Source organism: Schistocerca serialis, chromosome 5, assembly GCF_023864345.2.
Source record: "Schistocerca serialis cubense isolate TAMUIC-IGC-003099 chromosome 5, iqSchSeri2.2, whole genome shotgun sequence".
In the NCBI taxonomy this organism is placed as follows: Eukaryota; Metazoa; Arthropoda; class Insecta; order Orthoptera; family Acrididae; genus Schistocerca; species Schistocerca serialis.
Genome location: NC_064642.1, coordinates 155,019,345 through 155,041,578, shown reverse-complemented (window position 1 = coordinate 155,041,578; position 22,234 = coordinate 155,019,345). Strand labels below are relative to the sequence as shown.

The following is a 22,234-nucleotide window of genomic DNA, read 5'->3' as shown; positions in this document are numbered from 1 at the left end:
GAGAACTTCTGATGCCTTACCGTATCTGTCCACTGTCTACAGGGAATCTCAAACCTTTTGGGTCAAGTTGAAACAATTGATAACGGGTCCAAAAAAAAAGTTCAAATGTGTGTGAAATCTTATGGGACTTAGCTGCTAAGGTCATCAGTCCCAAGTTTACACACTACTTAACCTAAATTATCCTAACAACAAACACACTCACCCATGCCCGAGGGAGGACTCGAACCTCCGCCGGGACCAGGCGCACAGTCCATGACTGCAGCGCCTGAGACCGCTCGGCTAATCCCGCGCGGCGATAACGGGTCCACGATCGATTATATTCTGATAGTCCGCCCCGATAGCTGATTGGTCATCGTGACGAATTGCCGGGCCCGGGTTAGACTCCCGGCTGCGTCGGGGATTTTCTCCGCTCAGGGACTGCGTGTTGTCTTGTCTTCATCATCATTTCATCCCCATCCGGCGCGTAGGTCGCCCAATGTGGCGTCCACTGTAAGAAGACCTGCACCAAGGCGGCCGGACCTGCCCCGTAAGGGGCCTCCCGGCCAATGACGCCAAACGCTCATTTCCATATTCAGATAGGAAACCAATGGTCAGAAATGCATATTTATTGTCCAATGGACATACACAGCGTACATCGCATAACAACAACGTAGGTCATGGTAATTTTTCGAAATGACGACCGCCAGTCCCAATGCATGCATGGCAACAGCGCATGAAGTTCAGCCGCACTCTCTCAAAGTTCCCTGGTGTCTGCTGTACCAGGAGACAGGCAGCTTCAACCCTAGCAAGCAGGTCTCCATCCATTTCTACGAGAGTTTAGTACACCAACGTCTTGACGTTGCATAGCGCCACATCTCAAATGCTTCGACTTTATTCTTTTCCGGTTTCCCACAGTCCCTGATTCAAACGTAGGTTCTGAGTAATTTTATCCGCAAATTAAAGCCTATGTTTGATATTAGCAAACTTCTCTTGTCCAGGAAAGCCCTATGTGCCTGCGCTATTCTTCTTTTTACGTCCTCTTTGAGTCGTCCGTCATGGGTTATTTCGTTTCCAAGGTAGCGGAATTTCTTGATTTCGTATAGTCAGCTCATAGAAATTCTGTATCGGCCTACCCTGTCCAAATTCTATCGTATGGATTCACAGACCGCGGCCCACGGTTCACATGTGGCCCGCCATTAACCTAATCGCGGCCAGCCCCTCACCGTTCGTTCTCGTATTTTTTTACTCATCTTACATCCCGTAAAGGAGAGAACAGGCCTTGCAGAACTTCTTTTGTGCTAAGTGTCCCTAACATTGGGCAGGGAGCTCCCAATCCCAAATAATAAGTTGTCTCACCCAAATTTTATTTTTGAACTTGCAGCACTTAGGTAACCTGAGTGAGGGATTTGGGGCCAGCGGTACCAGCAAGTCAGTACACTCTAGAGTAAACGGAAGTGATTTATTAACCTATTATAATAACAACTACAATAATGGGGAAAATTTGGAGACTGTTAAGTCTGAAAGTTATGTTGCAAAGTTTATTGGCTGCACCCCCAAACCTACTTCCTCCCCTCACCCCTTTCGCCCACCCCCTCGGGGTTGTAGCAAAGTGTGACTATAGGCCATGAACGTGCAGACAAGCCAACACTCACTGTGTTTTTTATTACTCATTTAATATGTTGGTAAACAGCTGTTGTCTATTGTGTCTCTCCCAGATATTCTTTGAACTCTCTAAGAAGTGTCCATAGGACATTTTCCCAGGAAGATTACCTACAAGGAAAGATTTTGTTCTTCACACTGCATGCATATTACATTTATATTCTGCAAGGGCACCGGTAACCATACCGCTGAGTGCACTAAAACCAACGTTATCATTATCATCATCGTCATCGTGATTCCGCGGTGCTCAGTACTTCCATTGTACTGCAATGGGAGAAAATACTGCAGATGTCTTTACAAATGATGACATCGTGCTAGTTAATATTGGTACAAAGTCAGTAGTTGTGCGGTTGTAATGATTCCTTTATCTGACACAACTAGTTCGTTGGACGGGTGCTCAAACTTCGCGGTTCGTTCCTTCGTCAGTTATAACGTCTTGTCACAACAGTGCTGTGTTCAAAATGGTTCAAATGGCTCTGTGCACTATGGGACTTAACTTCTGAGGTCATCAGTCCCCTAGAACTTAGAACTACTTAAACCTAACTAACCAAAGGACATCACACACATCCATGCCCGAGGCAGGATTCGAACCTGCGAGCGTAGCGGTCGCGCGGTTCCAGACTGTAGGGCCTAGAACCGCTCGGCCACTCCGGCCGGCAACAGTGCTATGTAATGGATGTCTTTTAAAAGTAAGACTTAGAGTTCTGTAATTTAAAAGAAGACATGCCTACAGAATATTTTGTGACCATCTCTCCAAGCGTTACTCGGTAAATTTTGAAGCAGAAAATGTCTTTCCTTGCCTGATTTGCTACGAGATGCTTCCTAGTCAAAAGTCATTCGAATTATCGGCAACTTCAATGAAGATGTTCACAATTTGTGACAGAGAGGTCATGTTTCTCAGCACAGGGCTATTGTAATTTTTATTAATAATGAGCGCGCATACAATTGCATTACATTTGAGCCTATGAAAACCGCCAATATTGGAAAATAAGCTGTAGTAGACTTACTTCTCGTCAACCCTTGTGCGCGAAGGGCATTCTGCGGACGGTTGCTTGGCCAGTGCACATGCGCGCGAAATTAACGGACAATTACGTGAAAAACTGGAAAATTCTGCCACGTCCGGGCAAGATCAGCGGAAGATTGCCGGCATTGGAGACGCCAAATTGATGGCGGGCGCGTGCACGGTCGTTGGGCCAGATTACATTAGCGCCTGGATGTGGCAGCCAGTCGGTGGGTGGTCTTTATCGTGATCTATAGCCGAGCCGCCTCCATACGGTATGGAAGCAGACCGTAAGCGGAACTATAATGACGGGTTGCGCGCAGTGCCCAGCCGTTAACCGTTCATTAAGACGTAAGTGCGTCTTTAGCTTCTTTCCACGATAACCGTGGTTATTTATTATCGTTCCAACACGCCGGCGCTCTGATAGTGGATACCAGGACACTGAGATTTACCACTACCTCGGTACGAGATAGCCTCACAGTTTTAACCGTCAGGAATCTCGGGAGCAAAAGAAAGTAGTTGTAAAGTTTTACTCTGAGTTGCTTTCCCAGCAGCATTTACCGCTTGCTGGAAACATGATGTCACCTACCAGAGCACCGGCCGTTAAGTAAGCGCCGAGATGTGTCGTGTAGTGGAATTACACCAATAAACATCTCTCTCACTGTAATCGGCTTCATCTGGATTATACTTCAAAGCACCGACAAGAAGGTACGTGAACTGAAGATATATAAATTTAATTCTCGATAAATAAAGTGGAAATTCATGAACAGAACTATCTAGATCATGTTTTTTATTTCCTGAAACTAAAATGGACAAAAACAAAACCAATAATTATTTACCTATCATCTCATTTACTTACAGTAATACGCGAAATAGCTGTATAATGTGATTTTGTTAAATGGGGACAGAACGCAAAAAACAGTCCCTGAGAAGATATTTACTTTACGTGGTCAGGCCAAGAGGACCGCGTTCACCTACAAGGCTCCTCTTCCACTGGATTCGATTTCTTGCTTCCTGCCGCCAATCATTCTCTATGCCAATCTGCAGCAAGTTCTTTTGATCTTCAACTCTCGACCTTTTTTTTTGGTCTGCGTAGTGGTCTTCCGCGGGTAGTAAAACCCATGGATTTCAAAGGCCAACGGCGTTTATCCATCCGAGAGACATGCGGTCCCCTTACGGTTCTCACCAGGCCTGCAATATTTGGACTTTTGTACATCTCACCAACTCAGAATTACACCGGATCCTCCATTCCCTAGTGATCTTACCTTGTACCGGACCATAATCTTCCGTGACAGGCTAGGGGGCAAACGACGTCATACGGCCGGAAATGCTTTCCAAGGCGGGTACACCAATTTGAAGGTGGCCCCACTGCGAGGCCGAAATTGCGTGCTTCAACTGTCTGCGCCTAATATTCTACCACGTAAACGCGTGAGAACGTATTCTAAACGTTCGCGATTCGTGCAAATGGGACGAGACTTAGGTACCAGCCCGCTGTTCGTCTAAACGTATGTGGGAAACCATCTAAAAACTATGAGGGACGTTGAGTCAGTAATGCAATAAATTTTTTTTCGAAAGCAAGTTGGCTTTGTTGAAGATTCAATTACACAATATTATTCCCCACTCTTTTGCTTACAATTTTTTTTTTTTTTTCAACGTAGTCTCCGCTCAGTCCGACGTCCTTACGCTGCCTTACGGGGAGGTCCTATGTGCCCGCATGTTACTACCCTGATGGTGATTGGACCAAACAGATGGAAGTCAGAAGAAGAAGAGATGGCGTGGCGCCACTCCATCAACTGCCGTTTTGTTTCCGGTTCGAAGTAATTGAACCCAAGTTTCATCCCCTGTGACGAGGTTCGAGAGAAAATTGTCACGATATCAGCCTCGTAATGTGCAAGCAATTCCGTATAAATGGTCCTTCGTTGCTCCTCTGTTAAGCTGCGAGAAACCTAGCCGGGATTACAACATGGAGTACCCCAGCTGGTGGACGAGTGTGTCAGCACTGCCGACAAAGACGTCCAGTTGAGCAGCGAGGTGTTTGATTGTGATCTGTCGATCACCTCGAATGAGTGTCCGCACGTTCCAGCAATGCAAAAGTCGCATGTGTACGCGACCGGCCGGCACGCGGAAGATCGGACAGGTTTGTGCGGCCTTGTTGCGATGATGACAGTCGCCTCGCGCAATGACTCGCCGTGCTTTTGTTCACTGCCAAGTCTCTGTAGACATTTTGCAAGCGGCTTTGAATATCTGCGACACTCTGGTTTTCCGCCAAAGGAAACTCACCTCTCTGCTTGGAACGCACCTTCGTTACAGACGTCATTCTGAAAGCTCCATATAGTGCTGCCACCTACCGGAACTTCGTGAAACCATAGGGGCTGACTCGGGAACACTCCACAATGTCCCACAACAAAGTCCACTTTTTTTTAAAACCGAAAATGGACGAGAAAAATAGTGTTTCATTACGTATTGAACGCCCCTCGTACATCTGGGATAGCCGGCACACAGCCCCTCGTCTTTAATTCGCAGGCGGTTTCGATCCCGGGTAGGCGTTCCTTCCCGAATTCCGAAAGTAGTATGCTAACACGCGCCGCTATCCGGGTGAGCCATAGGGGGCAAAAATTATAGGGAAAGGCAAATAATCGGAAACCTTGGGTGTAAGTACTACTTTGAGATGTTGTTGTTGTTGTTGTTGTTGTTGTGGTCTTCAATCCTGAGACTGGTTTGATTCAGCTCTCCATGCTCTCCTGTGCAAGCTTCTCATCTCCCAGTACTTACTGCAACCTGCATCCTTCTGAATCTGCTTAGTGTATTCATCTCTTGGTCTCCCTCTACGATTTTTACCCCCCACGCTGCTCTCCAGTACTAAATTGGTGATCCCTTGATGCCCCAGAACATGTACTACCAACCGATCCCTTCTTCTAGGCAAGTTGTGCCACAAATTTCTCTTCTCCCCAACTATATTCAATACCTCCTCATTAGTTATGTGATCTACCCATCCAATCTTCAGCATTCTTCTGTAGCACCACATTTAGAAAGCTTCTAATCTCTTCTTCTCCAAACTATTTATCGTCCATGTTTCACTTCCATACATGGCTACACTCCACACAAATACTTTCAGAAACGACTTCCTGACACTTAAATCTATACTCGATGTTAACAAATTTCTCTTCTTCAGAAACGCTTTCCTTGCCATTGCCAGTCTACATTTTATATCTTCTCTACTTCCACCATCAACAGTTATTTTGCTCCCCAAATACCAAAACTCATTTACTACTTTAAGTGTCTCATTTCCTAATCTAATTCTCTCAGCATCACCCGACTTCGAGATGAAGATTTTAATACAGGAGAGAGGACCGCATCAAAGTAGCAAGAAGAGAAAGCGACAAGACAGAGGGAGATAGAGAGCCAAAGTAAAATGGAAATAAGAAGGGGTCATAATGAAGACACCTTTCCTGTGAAAACATGCGCAATGCCAGTCGCGTAGTCCGTTGATCTCAAGCCAACTGCTGGTGCTACCGTGCGGCTAGAAATGCCCCTCAAACGGGGCGGTCGCAGGCCACAAAACGTTTGTAAACCAGGCGGCGAGAGCGCCCGCAACCGGCATTCCGCGCCTCGGTGACAACCGCGACGACACGACAAAGCCACCGGCGTTTCGCCTCAGCTCGCCGCGGCCGCCGTGTGTGGATAACACGCGGCCAGCGACTGGCCGGTAGTTTTACGGCGCCTCCGCGACTGTAAAGAGTTGTAGCCGCGCAGCGCTCTCCTCACTCATCTACATGTTAAACGACACCCAGTCTGGCCCGTGTTTTACAATGGTAATGGACCGGACTGGCGCGCCGGACGCCCGGCCGCTACCTGGCAGTCTCCTCGCAGCTCCCTGTACTGCCTCCACTGCGCTGCAGCCTGGGGATGGGAAAAACCGGCCTGTTAAAACCGTTACCTGTATTTTAGTTCCAATTAACTCATATTTTCCGGTATTTGTGTAATCTTGGTTATGCACTACTGGCAATTACTACACCAAGAAGAAATGCAGGTGATAAACGGGTATTCATTGGACAAATATATTATACTAGAACTGACATGTGATTGCATTTTCATGCAATTTGGGTGCATAGATCCTGAGAAATCAGTACCCAGAACAACCACCTCTGGCCGTAATAACGGCCTTGATACGCCTGGTCATTGAGTCAAACAGAGCTTGGATGGCGTTTACAGGTACAACTGTCGATGCAGCTTCAACACGATACCACAGTTCATGAAGAGTAGTGACGGGCGTATTGTGACGAGCCAGTTGCTCGTCCACCATTGACCAGACGTTTTCAATTGGTGAGAGATCTGGAGAATGTGCTGCCAGGGCTGCAGTCTAACATTTTCTGTATCCAGAAAGGCCCGTACAGGACCTGCAACATGCGATCGTGCATTATCTTGCTGAAATTTAGGGTTTCCCAGGGATCGAATGAAGGGTAGAGCCACGGGTCGTAACACATCTGAAATGTAAGGTCCACTGTTCAAACTGCCGTCAGTGCGAACAAGAGGTGACAGAGACGTGTAACCAATGGAACCCCATACCATCACGCCGGGTGATACGCCAGTATGGCGATGACGATTACACGCCAAACACGGATGCAACCATCATGATGCTGTAAACAGAACTTGGATTCATCCGAAAAAATGGCGTTTTGTCATTCGTGCACCCACGTTCGTCGTTGAGTATACCATCGCAGGCGCTCCTGTCTGCGATGCAGCGTCAAGGGTAACCGCAGCCATGGTCTCCGAGCTGATAGTCCATGCTGCTGCAAACGTCGTCGAACTGTTCGTGCAGATGGTTGTTGTCTTGCTAACGTCCCCGTCTGTTGACTCAGGGATCGAGACGTGGCTGCACGATCCGTTACAGCCACGTGGATAAGATGCCTGTCATCTCGACTGCTAGTGATACGAGGCCGTTGGGATCCAGCACGGCGTTCCGTATTACCCTCCTGAACCCACCAATTCCTTATTCTGCTAACAGTTATTGGATCTCGACCAACGCTAGCAGCAATGTCGCGATACGATAAACCGCAATCGCGATAAGCTACAATCCGACCTTTATCAACGTCGGAAACGTGATGGTACGCATTTCTCCTCCTTACACGAGACATCACAACAACGTTTCACCAGGCAATGCTGGTCAACTGCTGTTTGTGTATGAGAAATTGGTTGGAAACTTCTCTCATTTCAGCACGTTGTAGATGTCGCCAACGGCGCCAACTTTGTGTAAATGCTCTGAAAAGCTAATCATTTGCATATCACAGCATCTTCTTTCTGTCGGTTAAATTTTTGCGTCTGTAGCACGTCATCTTCATGGTGTAGCAATTTTAATGGCCAGTAGTGTAACAGAGGCTTTTTTTTATTTTACGTTAATAACCGAGCAAAAACACCGAAGTATCAGTTAGCCGTAGCAACAGTGCTAAAATTGTTCGCTTTTAAATAAACCTTTCTTAAAGGAGAAGTAGCTTTTATATGTACAATTTGCGTTATTTTGAAATGTTGTGCAATTTCAGAAAATGGGGAGAGTGATCGGTGCTATTTTAATAACAATGCCGACAGAATCGAACAACAGACACATTACATAAGAATTGGTAGAGCACTGCTCAGACAATGATGTTACTGCTGCCACGCGTCGTGGCTTAAGGTACGCGTGTACGTGCAGTGTGTTAAGAATTGCACCCACCTGGTATGTACGGGAATTTCCCGCTCTCGTTGCCAGGCATCCGATATATTGCCAAAAAAAAAAAAAAAAAAAAAAAAAAAAAAAAAAAAAAAAAAAAAAAAAAAAGTTCAAATAGCTCTAAGCACTATAGCACTATGGGACTAAACATCTGATCCATGCCATAGGCAGGATTCGAATCTGCGACCGAAGCAGCCGCATGGTTCCGGACTGAAGCGCCTAGAACCGCTCGGCCACCAAGACCGGCTGCAGAATGTAACTGACCCTTGTCAGGAGATATTTTTACGAAGTGACGTAACAGTGAAGTACAATGCTTCATTTGCTGTAAAAGAAAAGATTCGTCTATAATTTCTTTGAAATAATAAAAGAGGAAGCAGTTTATAGTGACAGGAACAAATTAAAAACTTAACAACTGTTCATTCATAATGCACAATAAAAACAAAAAGTAGCTGACTAGCCCGCATCTCGTGGTCGTGCGGTAGCGTTCTCGCTTCCCACGCCCGGGTTCCCGGGTTCGATTCCCGGCGGGGTCAGGGATTTTCTCTGCCTCGTGATGGCTGGGTGTTGTGTGCTGTCCTTAGGTTAGTTAGGTTTAAGTAGTTCTAAGTTCTAGGGGACTTATGACCACAGCAGTTGAGTCCCATAGTGCTCAGAGCCATTTTTTAGTAGCTGACTTGTTGCCGGTGTCTGCATAATATGCCTCTATCTGCTTGTAGCCCTCGAAAACGGGCAACTTTAACACGAAAAACAGAGTTATTCAACCACGGTTTCACCCTTTAGCACTGACTATTCGTAATGCCCAAATACTAACATGATCCCCGTTTACAACATGATATTTGAGCAGAGTTTCAAAATATTAGATTCAATACGAGAATTCCGGTGATTTTCTATATAGTTCGATGCACCGAGAACAATCTTTCCAGCCAAACGAGTGCAAGGCGCCAATATCGCATGGAACCATCATGTTTTAAGCTTTAGGTTGCATTTGTAAACAGTAAATTGCAGTTATTATTTGCGGTGAACGTGTATAGCGCAAGATTGGTAATAATTGGAATGACTCTGGAAAACAGCATCGCGGTCGGTGGATAATTAACCACCGTGACTTGTTCGCGACTGGCATAAGTAAACAAGTGGTCGGTGTTGTCAACGCAAGCAGCACGAGCGTAATGAACACAGGACTTGCAAATTACTCTATTACCAGTGTACAAGCTGCTTCTAAATACACCTGCCTTCATGACTGGCAGCTTCGACGAGTGTTTGACCAACATGAGGGACTAGAAAGGTAGCCACCTGTACGACAATATATAGGAGCTACAGGTTTTGTTATTCTAGTTCCGCATGATTATCGCCGTAGAGTCTGTGTACACTGTCTGTGTATAGATTTGTTATGTACAGTGATATACGACGACGGGAAGGAAGACACTCAAAGCATTGTCGAGCAAAACTTTTCATACACCGAAGCATTAACACTACTTGAGGAAAAAGTTATCTACACTGTAATTTGCCTGTATGTGCTTACAAACTACAACAATCTTAAAGGAAATCAGCTATCACGCAAATGCTTAATTTTTCACGCTAAGTTCGAATATTTTGCAATCAAGATAAGTGACCCGACGTCATACATCTTTGGGAAGCGACGTACAACTATAGTGATTTGGTTTATGATTCATTTCCTTACATCACTTCGAATAAATGTCTGTATACTGGTTCTTGGAGAGACTGAAGGACACTTCCACAACAGACTTTTGCTCATAAAAATAAAATATAACTTCTTTTTAATTTTTGTTTGGTTTCCTTCACTCTTTAAGTGATAAAAGCTTTTTTTCAGCATAACAATGAAATACATGTACTCTTTGGGAATAGCACTGAATAAACCTGCTCAGTTTATAATGTATTTTTTTGGCCATCATGCGAATGGAGTGTTAAATATTCTTACCAATGAATAAGGAGAAAAACAATTATTCATGATAACATCAGCTGCTTACCATTCGTATGCTTATTCACTTAAAGGAAGTTCTATTCTATAGTATTTATCTAGCGACAAAGAATTAGTTTTTTGTTCGGGAGGATCAACAGGCGTTTTCCAGGCAATATTTGAATATGAAAATTAATATGTACGAAATACGAGTACAGTAACAAGTACTAGCAACTGTTTGAAAACGTAATGTGAATTTACCTTTGAGTCATTTTAGAAGTTTCCCGCTCTCTTGTTAACAATCGAAACAGGAAACAGCAATTGTTTGGAACAAAATCGCCAGCGGCTTAAAATATGCTAGTTGAAGGCTGAGAAGTGCTACTGTAGCTATCACGAGTGAGACAAGGTGGTAAGGATGATTATTTTTTGCACGGTCACCACTTAGGAACTGTGTATAGAAAAATATAAAGCAGGCCAGTATAGCTTGTGTTACACTGTGCGGATCCTGGGTTCTATTTTACCAGGAACATTCCGGACTTTCTGTAATGCGAGATGTGTAATGCGTTCCATCCAGTCTCGTGAAGTCAATGAGAAGTTTCTGGTCAACTGGGCCAGTGGCGGTGCTTGTTTTTACTGTCCCATTGCACTGCCTCAGTGAAAGAATCTGTCTTACTAGAGTGGAATCTGTCTTACTAGAGTATGAAGCTTTTGTAGCTTTTGCCTCTTCGTTTGGGTCAAATATGGTACTTAAAATATCACTCCTCTTGTAATGATGCAGCATCAGGTGGCCACTGACAACAGAATAGACGCACATGTTAATATTTAAGGCTTAAAAAAGAAATCTAGCCAAATTTTGTAACACTTGTACGGAAAGGACACATGAAAATATGTAGAAATAAACGTATTCTGCGGATGGAAAAGTTATAATTTCTAGAAATATAAATGAGATCAACAGAAGACGACAAGGCATGTATGACTAACAAAAGGAACAAGAGAAAACGTGTTGTTTCGCACAACGCATAATTTTTTGAAAGCAGTATGCATATGCATAAACAGTGTGTTTGTGTCAAAGAGTTTGGAATTATTCTTTGAAATCGGGTACCTGAACATTTGTAGTACGAGGTTCGAAGAAGAAGGAGTCTTTCTTCGTCCCTCTCATTCCAAGCACTTATTCCGCTCGGGATCCTCTATTTTTCATGATTTTTCAAATTTGTTTTTATTTAGATCTGTGGCCAGGATGCCGTTCCTATCGGCATAGTTAACGTACGGTAGGGGAAGCGCTTGCGCCAATTGTCTGTAAGTCGTGTGAACTTTGTCTCATGTCCTGCTGTAATTTAACTGTTTGTGTGTCGTACTTTGCGAGAAGATGGGGAACACGCGAACATTTCGCCTAAATGAGCTTGGAAAATCGCCAAAAAACCATACTCGAGAGTGGTAGGTTTACCATACCACTGGATCGTTAATCCGCCATCTAAGCCGATTAGAATCTAAGAAACAGCCTTTCTTTCATTACGTAACAAAACATCGGTCACTAACTACGAGGTTTTTGTCTGTTCTCTTTGTACTAAATTGAAAAATATTGAAAGCTCTGTGTAATTTCCGTAACAGGTCGCTTGAGTTTTATATAGTACCGGGTGATCAAAAAGTCAGCATAAATTTGAAAACTAAATAAGCCACGGAATAATGTAGATAGAGAGGTACAAATTGACACACATGCTTGGAATGACATGGGGTTTTATTAGAACAAAAAAAAAATACAAAGATTCAAAAAATGTCCGACAGATGACGCTTCATCTGATCAGAATAGCAATAATTAGCATAACAAAGTAAGACAAAGCAAAGATGAAGTTCTTTACAGGAAATGCTCAATATATCCACCATCATTCCTCAACAATAGCTGTAGTCGAGGAATAATGTTGTAAACAGCACTGTAAAGCATGTCCGGAGTTATGGCGAGGCATTGGCGTCGGATGTTGTCTTTCAGCATCCCTAGAGATGTCGGTCGATCACGATACACTTGCGGCTTCAGGTAACCCCAAAGCCAATAACCGCACGGACTGAGGTCTGTGGACCTGCGAGGCCAAACATGACGAAAGTGGCGGCTGAGCACACGATCATCACCAAACGACGCGCGCAAGAAATCTTTCACGCGTCTAGCAATACTTTTTTTTGTTATAATAAAACCCCATGTCATTCCAAGCATGTGTGTCAATTTTTACCTCTCTATCTACATTATTCTGTGGTTTATTAAGTTTCCAAATTTATACTGACTTTTTGATCACCCGATATAAATTGTAAATATACTTACCGGGCTGGTAGACCGAGTACTAACGGGTCTGCAGCTCGTTCGCTGATGTTTTGCCTGGATCTCACCTGATTATCTTCCGGGCTGTGTTCCGACAGTCATGTATCTATCTACCCCTAAAGATAACCAAGTCAGCTTCAGTCACGGCACGCAGGTCTTGACCACGGTATACAGTTCAGTAAGTGGAACGTACATGTTACCTAATGTCTGCTTCCTAGAATAAACAAAAGCTGCATTTTTGAGGCCGGCCGGTGTGGCCGAGCGGTTCTAGGCGCTTCAGTCTGGAGCCGCGCGACCGCCACGGTCGCAGGTTCGAATCCTGCCTCGGGAATGGATGTGTGTGATGTCCTTAGGTTAGTTAGGTTTAAGTAGTTTTAAGTTGTAGGGGACTAATGACCTCAGATGTTAAGTCCCATAGTGGTCAGAGCCATTTTTTTTTTTTTTTTTAATCTGTAGACGGAAGTGAAGGCCTCATCTACAGTGAGAATTCAGCTTGATATCCATTTTTACACTTTGTGTTTGTAGCGGAGACAGTGCATGATAACTCAACCGTCTGGGATCACGGTGGTAACAGGTGTTCCGCTTTGGTTTTGCAGATCTCGCGGCGATCCGCAAGCTCCTAGAGAGCGAGTCGTCGGGAGGCACGTGCCCCAGCTGCAACATGCCGTTCGACAAGGGCAAGAAGAGGAAGCTGATCGACAACTGCGGCCATGAGCGCTGCTACTCCTGCATGTTCCGGAACGAGGCGTGCCCGCTGTGCGCCGCCGCCCAGGAAGGTCAGTGTCAATGCCGCCAGTGCTCCTCCACCTGCAACCCACCGTGTTCTCTAAGAGGCCGCGCCGACCGCTTCTCCCGTCACGAATGGCTGTCATTGTCTTTCCAGCGGGCGCGAATCTCTGCGAGGAAGCTCGCATTTGTACCACAGCAACGATATTCCTCATCTGAACGATTAGACACGTCACCGTTTACATTCAACATCTATCGACGTTTGGAAGGTAGGAGATGAGATAATGCCGGAAATACGAGGGCATTTGAAAAGTCCGTGCAAAAATAAAAACCATTTACGTGTTTAGGGTAAACCTTTTTTATTTTTCGACATAGTACCCTTTTAGGCTTATACACTTCGTCCAACGTTGTTCTAATTTGTTGATCCCTTCCGAATAATAGGAATTGTCCAAGTCTGCAAATTAGCTATTAGTTGCTGCAGTCACCTCCTCGTTTGAATAAAATCTGTCCCGCCAGCCATTTCTTCAGATTGGGGAACAAATAGTAGCCCGAGAGGGAGCCAAGTCTGGAGAATAGGGAGGATACGAAACGAGTTGGAACCCTATTTCCATTAATTTTGCGACCACAACAGCTGAGGTGTGTGCTGGTGCATTGTCGTGATGAAAAGGACTTTTTTTTGCGGTCCAATCGCCGGCGTTTTCTTGCAGCTCGGTTTTCAAACGGCCCAATAAAGATGAATAATATGCACCTGTAATAGTTTCATCCTTTTCCAGATAGTCGATGAGGATTATCCCTTTCGAATCCCAAAAGACAGCCACCGTACCCTTTCCGGCCGACGGAATGGTTTTGGCTTTTTTGATGCTGATTCTCCCTTGGTAACCCATTCTTTAGATTGTTTTTTGGTCTCAGGAGTATAATAATGTATCCATGTTTCATCCACAGTGACGAAACGACACTAACGTCCTGCGGATTCTTCCTGAACAGCTGCAAACCATTCTTGCAACACTTCATACGATTCCGTTTTTGTTCAAGCGTGAGCAATCGCGGAACCCATCGTGCGGGCAGCTTTCTCATGTCAAAATAGTTATGCAAAATATTATGTACCCATTCATTCGAGATCCCCACAGCACTAGCAATCTCACGCACCTTAACTCTTCTGTCATCCATCACCATATCATGGTTTTTATCAATGATTTCTGAAGTCCTAACCCCCACAGACTGTCAGAACGTTCAGCATCATTTGTGCCCATATGGCCACTCCGAAAATTTTGAAACCACTTATAAACCATTCTAATCGAAGGTGCAGAGTCACCGTAATGAAAATATGTGCCCCGCAATGTGTACTGGGGCACATATTTTCAGCTGTCCCCATTGATGTATATCAACAACACCTGTCGGTAGCTAAGGGTTTCGATTCAATTATCAGTCATATTTAGGATGGGATGCACAAATGTTTTGTCTCCATTAACCTACCAATGAATAGATATCTGCCACTTGTCGCACCTGTAATTATACGTATGTGATCATTCCATTTTGTTAATGTATACTCTGACTCATTCCACATTTCAGAAGTTTCTCGTTCTTGATTGGATTTATGGAACATGATGAATGAATCAGTATCACCAGAAAATGCTACACTCATGTATTTTTGTAAATTGATTGATTTCTGTTATGGTTCATTGACATTGTAGATGTAGGACACTATTTCTCTGTATTTTGTGAAGAGCAGAATTTTACATTTCTGGTCATTTGATGCAAGTTCCCAACCCTGCACCACTTTGAAATCCTTGTGAGATCTGATAGGACACACACATTCGGCTTTTTTTTCTTGTTTGTAAAGTGGTATTTCATTATAGATAAATATATGCTTGTATAGTGTAATGTGCATCATGTTAGCCTGTGAGGCAGGAAGGTGAGTCAGACCTGGAATGAATCCAGGCAGTGGATTAAAGAGCATGGACTGGTACAATAACCAGCTTGAATGTGGTTTTTAGGCAGGTTCCCAAACTCGTTAAGCCAAAACGTAGTCTAGTCTCCAAATTCCACCATGGAGAATGCAATACATAAACAATAAAACACGATAACACACATAACAAAGTTTCCATGTTTCACAGACAGATGGTACACACGACTTCACTACCATAGGTTTGCTTGGTAACTGGGGTATCAGGTAGAGCATGCAGCCAGAAAGCTAAATAATGAAATTAAATTTGCCAAATCCTGAAAAAGCAGACTCCATAGTAGATGAGATTTGCGCTAGGGAAAGGAGAGAGAAAAAGACCTCATTATAGATAAAGCATTATAGATGAAGCAAAAACTCTGAGGTTACTGTTAATGGTGTCTTTCAGGTTGTTAATATACACCCTGAAGAGCAAGGATCCCAAAAAACTTTCTAGGGACATGTTTGAAGTTGTGTATTGTGTATTGAACCGGGGACCTAGAAACGATGGAGAGGCTTCGTCCAGCCATAGCCCTCAGTGCTTCACAACCCCACAACAGGCCACAGCAGTCCACCCACCCCACCGCCACCCCACACCAAACCCAGGGTTATTGTGCAGTTCGGCCCCCAGTGGACCCCCCGCCCTCGCACCCCCTCCAGGAACATCTCATACCAGATGAGAGTACCCCAAACGTTTGCGTGGTTGAGTAATTATGGTGTACGCTTATGTGAAGACTGTGTTCGTGCAGCAATCACCGACATAGTGTAACTGAGGGGGAATAAGGGGAACCAGCCCTCATTTGCTGTGGCAGATGGAAAACCACCTAAAAACCATCCACATGCTGGCCGGCACACTGGACCTCGACACTAATTCACGGGGTGGATTCGTGCTGGTTCCTGGTACGCCTTCCCGCTCGGGAAGCAGCGCGTTAGACCGCGCAGCTATCCGGGCGAGCTATGTTTGAAATTAGTTCTACATCTGTCAGTGACTCTCCATCCTAGATAACATTGTGTATCCCCCCTGCCAAGAAATCATCAATCCAGTCTCAAAAATTTCATTTGATTTTTTCATATCATGGTACATCTGTTAGCAAGTCGTATGATTTGGGGTCAAACACATTTTGGAGGTTGTTCTACAGATCTATGGTTTATTATGTTTAAAAGTGGGTCTAATTGAGATGCAAATTCTACTCATATAATTATGAGTTCCACTGGGTCCAGAGTTTTATTCACTTTTATTGATTTCAATTATTTCTAAATGCCACTGACACTAAAACCTATATCACATTTCCAGTAGCACAAGAATTAAGTCAACCTCTGATATGTAGAGCATCCCTGACCCATTTAAGGGCACACTACAGTTCTCAACCCTGTGGTAAAAGTGTAGAAAGTTTATGCAGAACATTTGATGTTAAAATTACATTTAACAATCAAAAAGCTTTACTTATGATTATTCACATGTCACTTACCTTTAATTTGCTGTAAAATAACAATGTATGTTTTCGAGTCATCCAGTAACCAAAAAGTGTGTATAATCAAGTGATGTTCTACCATATATAATCACATTGTTCCATTATATTTTGCAATGCAGTTGTTAGAACTGTGCTTCTACCTAAAAGTCTGTAACAAGAAAACTAGTTTTGTTGCGTATGGAGAATTAAAGTTCAGATGAAGTACATATGAACATGACTTGAATGTTCTGGCCTTTTTTTTCTTTTGTTCTTTTGACTTACCAAAGAATGAGTGGTATAAGTTAATTGTAATCTTTATATGCAGTCACTCTTTAGTTCTGATTATCACTTGTGTTGAGTTGTATCCATGAACTCTTGTCTAGTTCTTTGAAAGAGAGATATATCCCCATTCTGTAATTTTCCAGTAATGCAGCCAAGCAACAAGAAGGCATTATCTGAGGAGCAGGGAGTGGACACAGATGCCAGTCCGTCGAGTGTTTATGCCACTCCCCACTCGAGGCCTCAGGTCAAGACCAATGGACACTTTACTACCTACATGCAGGTAAGCACAATAATAACATTTCAGCTGGCGTTCCTTTCCAGTCATTCTTCTGACTGATTTGATGCAGCCTGCCAACCTCTTCAGCCTGCCAACCTCATCAATTACATAGAAAATCCTCAAATATTTGTTGGGTATAATCCAGTCTCTATCTTCTACAGTTTTTGCTGCCATTACTCCCTCTAGTAAAATTGAAGTTATTTCTTGCTGTCTTAATGCATATTCTCTCATTCTGTTCCTTCTTTTTGTCAATATTTTCTACATATTGCATTCCTGGCTGATTCTGCAGAATACCTCCTCATTTCTTACTTTATCAGCATATGTAATTTTCAGAATCCTTCCATAACTGTATGTCTGAAATGCTTTTACTCTCTTCTTTCCGAGTTTTCTCACAGCCCATGATCCATGTCCATGGAATGCTATGTTCCAGATGTACATTCTTAGAAATGTCTTTCTATAGTTAAGGATGGCTGGTTGGAGGCCAAACTACTAGGTCAGCAGTCCCCTAAAGTTAAGGCCTACATTTGAGATTGTGCATTATGTGGCAGAAGATCCCTGACAGCCTTGCAGCAATGCCATAGAGAAGTTGTGTTAAGTGACTGGTTGTGGTAGACAAGCAAAGCAGCCATGCCAAACCCACTTTAACTGTCAGGGATCTTCTCTGGCCATTTAGACTATAGCAAAGTTTTTTTTGGCGAAGAATGCTGTCTTTGTCTGTGATAGTGGAATGCTGTCTTTGTCTGTGATAGTGTGCTTCTTATGTCCTTATTTTATTCCTGATATGTAGTTTTCTTCCAAAGTAACAGAATTTGTTCATGTTGTCGACCATGTAGCCCCAAATTTTGATGTTAAATTTATTGATAAACTCATTTCTGTGATTCCTCAATATTTTCATCTTACTTCAGTTCACTCTCAATCCTTAATATGTTCTCACTCAACTGTTCTTCCAATAGGTCTTGCACATTTTCCTCATTTTTCTTGGAATATAATGTCGTCAACACATCTTATCACTGCTGATATTCTTTCACCCAGAATTTCAATCCCACTTCTGAAACTTTTTTCTCGAACTTATTGCAGTAGACTACATTTTAACCCTGGAACAGAGTACAAGTACTAAATAGCATCATTCTTTTTTAACCTTGTTTCATATTTGTCATAATAACTCTTCTTTTCCATTTGTACTCAGGTGACAGCTGTACACACAGTTTTTAAGGTACTAACCTAATGCCTTGACAAAGTTATCTTCTCACTTTCCATTGTGATTCTTCTGTGGTGTTTAGCTCAGTGGTGTAGTAATTTTTAAATGATAGTAGTGACTTGGCTTCTGATGAATTCATCCTGTAGAGGACAGTTTGTCATTCACATTTGTTGTACCTCACTTTTCCAAATACTGTCATTCAGAGATATGTTAAATTATTTTCTTGTGTAGGACTGTCTTCTCTTTAACAGATGCATAGGTATCTGACGTAGGCCTCTTGGTTTACTTTTTTATTTGTTTTTTACAAAATAGAGATTCACTTGGGTTTGGTGTTGAGGTGTGTTTCAAATTTTCTGGCTTCCTTACTCCACTTAATGAGTTAACTTCTTTGATCACCACCGTTACTAATCTGGAATGATATTATCTCATTTTCTGTCTTTTCATACGATTGTAGTGTTCTTACTTCTACCTCCCTGGATACTTCCCCCTTGAAGTATCAATCCCCCCCCAGGTGGCTACTGACTTTGTTGACATCCCTAGACATCACCATCAAGTCTTTGGCCATAAATGTGCTTTTTCCCCATCCTCTAGCACTTCCAATTTATTTATTCACATTGATTTTAATTGCATTTTGTTTTTACACCTCATAATTTAACTCAGATGAAATCTATGGTTATCACACATTCTTCTGTCCATATTTTTATTAGAACTGAATTCACTTTTCTGCGTATAATATGCTCATATTGCTATAGAGCAATCACCATTATCTCACAAGCTCCTCTGAACATTTATTATGTAAGTTCAATACCTAACAATTACACTATGTCATGTAAAGTGCCACATTTTTGCTAATAAAGTGCTTACCTTATTTGAACACTGCTTTCCCCCAAAACTTACCAAGGTTAGAGCAAAGTCTACAAAGAAGCCATGGATTACTCGAGGAATAGGGGTATCTTGTAAAACAAAAAGAAAACTGTATCTGTCAATCCGAAACATTTCCAATGTTGATGCTATAGCACATTATAAGAAATACTGCAAAATATTAAAGACTGTAATACGGATGTCAAAGCAAATATATTACAAGGAAAAGATAGTCATATCAGATAACAAAATAAAGACAATATGGGATATAGTGAAGGAGGAGACCGGTAGAACCAGACATGAAGAGGAACAAATAGCATTAAGAGTAAATGATGCATTGGTGACAGATGTGTATAGTGTTGCAGAACTTTTTAACAAACATTTTATAACTGTTACTGAAAAGATGGGGTTGTCAGGTTCGGTAGATGCTGCTATGGATTACCTTAGACCAGACATTTCAAGTAACTTCCATAATATGAATTTGACCCTCACTACCCCAACAGAAATAATGTCCATCATAAAATCTTTAAAATCAAAAACATCTAGTGGGTATGATGAAATATCAACAAAGTTAATTAAAGAATGTGATTCTGAGCTAAGTAACATATTAAGCTATCTGTGTAACCAGTCGTTTATCAGTGGAATATTTCCCGAATGGCTGAAATATGCTGAAGTTAAGCCACTGTTTAAGAAGGGAGATAAAGAAATAGCATCAAATTTCCGTCCAATTTCACTGTTGCCAGCATTCTCAAAAATTTTCGAAAAAGTAATGTACAGTCGTCTTTATAACCATCTTATCTCAAATAACATACTGTCAAAGTCACAGTTTGGATTTCTAAAAGGTTCTGATATTGAGAAGGCTATCTACACTTACAGTGAAAATGTACTTAATTCATTAGACAAAAAATTGCAGGCAACTGGTATATTTTGTGATCTGTCAAAGGCATTTGACTGTGTAAATCACAATATCCTTTTAAGTAAACTAGAATATTATAGTGTAACAGGAAATGCTGCAAAATGGTTCAAATCTTATATCTCTGGCAGGAAACAAAGGGTGTTATTAGGAAAGAGACATGTATCAAGCTATCAGGCATCATCCAACTGGGAACTAATTACATGTGGGGTCCCACAAGGTTCCATTTTGGGGCCCTTACTTTTTCTTGTGTATATCAATGACCTTTCATCAGTAACATTACCAGATGCCAAGTTTGTTTTGTTTGCTGATGATACAAACATTGCAATAAATAGCAAATCAAGTGTAGTCTTAGAAAGATCAGCCAATAAAATATTTGTAGACATTAATCACTGGTTCCTAGCCAATTCTTTGTCACTAAACTTTGAAAAAACACACTACATGCAGTTCAGAACTTGTAAGGGGTGTCCCAAGAGTATATGTCTAACATATGATGACAAGAAGATAGAAGAAGTGGACGGTGTTAAATTCTTGGGATTACAGCTTGATAATAAATTCAACTGGGAGGAGCACACCACAGAACTGCTGAAGCGTCTTAACAAATCTCTGTTTGCAATGCGAATTTTGTCAGACATAGGGGATATAAAAATGAAAAAGCTGGCATACTATGCTTACTTTCATTCCATAATGTCATATGGGATTATTTTCTGGGGTAATTCATCAAGCCAAGCTAAAGTTTTCCGGGCACAAAAACGTGCAGTAAGAATTATATGTGGTGTGAACTCAAGAACATCCTGCAGAAGCCTGTTTAGGGAACTAGGGATACTAACTACAGCTTCCCAATATATTTATTCCTTAATGAAATTTGTCATTAAAAATATATCACTTTTTCAAACCAACAGCTCAATTCATGGAATCAATACTAGAAATAAGAATAATCTTCACAAGGATTTAAAGTCACTTAGTCTTGTACAAAAAGGTGTGCATTATTCAGGAACACACATTTTCAATAACTTGCCAGCAGCCATAAAAAGCTTAACAACCAATGAAATTCAGTTTAAGAGAAGCCTAAAGGATTTATTGGTGGCCAACTCCTTCTACTCCATTGATGAATTTCTGAGGAAAACCAACTGATTTGTATATAAGTACAACATAACTTCTGCACAATTTCAGTGCAGTAATGTGTTCACTGAAAATTTGTGTGTGTGTGTGTGTGTGTGTGTGTGTGTGTGTGTGTAAGTATAATCTAACTTCTGCACCATTTCAGTGCAGTAATGTGTTCATTGTAAATAAGTATTACAGTAGTTGTATTACATGTTTCTTACCTTATAAATAAATATAAAACTTTTTTATTTTAAATTCAGTGCAATAGTATTTGTAAAATGACTCTTAGTGTTCATTAAAAAATGACGATCATTCCACTTGGGACCTGTGGAATGGTACATTAGCTTATTTGTTTTAGTTTAAATATTTGTCATGTATTGTTGTTTTTCTGACATGTTCCACATCCTGGAGGACCTCCTCACTACGGATCAATTGGAATGAAAGTAAATCTAATCTAATCTAAAACATTCATTCTTAAGTTTGACACATTACTGTCATGTAAGAAGTCCTTCTAGAAATGGCTTGCCATTCGATTTCTCTTACCAACTAATGAAGTGTACTGTGGATAACTGTCATCAATTCAAGTGCATTGTGTTGTTGAGAGGAAGAATAAGTGTGAAATGTTGTGCAGGCATGTAGCCTGCTTATCTTTAATAGCATCATTGGGTGGGGGGTTAATTGAGTTTAAAATCATTATTCATTAAAGTAGACATCAATAGTGCCTTATGCACTAACAATCTCTCTGCTGAGGTATGGTATTGAACCCACGGCATTGGCAAAAATAAATCTGGAGGCATACATTGCCATCTTTCTTCTACGAGCTGGCTGAGTTCTGAAGATTAGCAGGTAAGATTTTAAACCAGTTACTTCTGGTTTAGCCACAATGACAAGTCAATTATGGTTAAGATTTCTAGTTTTCCT

The 22,234-nt window shown here is 42.1% G+C and overlaps 1 protein-coding gene across 4 annotated transcripts in view; it reads left to right on the top strand.

Moving 5' to 3' along the window:
- LOC126480876 (protein TANC2) overlaps nucleotides 1-22,234 on the top strand; it is a 655,944-nt gene that overhangs the window by 575,683 nt on the left and 58,027 nt on the right. For all 4 annotated transcript variants that reach the window (XM_050104258.1, XM_050104255.1, XM_050104256.1 and 1 more), the window contains exons 2-3: nucleotides 13,159-13,338; nucleotides 17,104-17,240. In XM_050104258.1, the coding sequence (XP_049960215.1) occupies nucleotides 13,159-13,338; nucleotides 17,104-17,240 (317 nt within the window). The remainder of the gene's footprint in view (nucleotides 1-13,158; nucleotides 13,339-17,103; nucleotides 17,241-22,234) is intronic.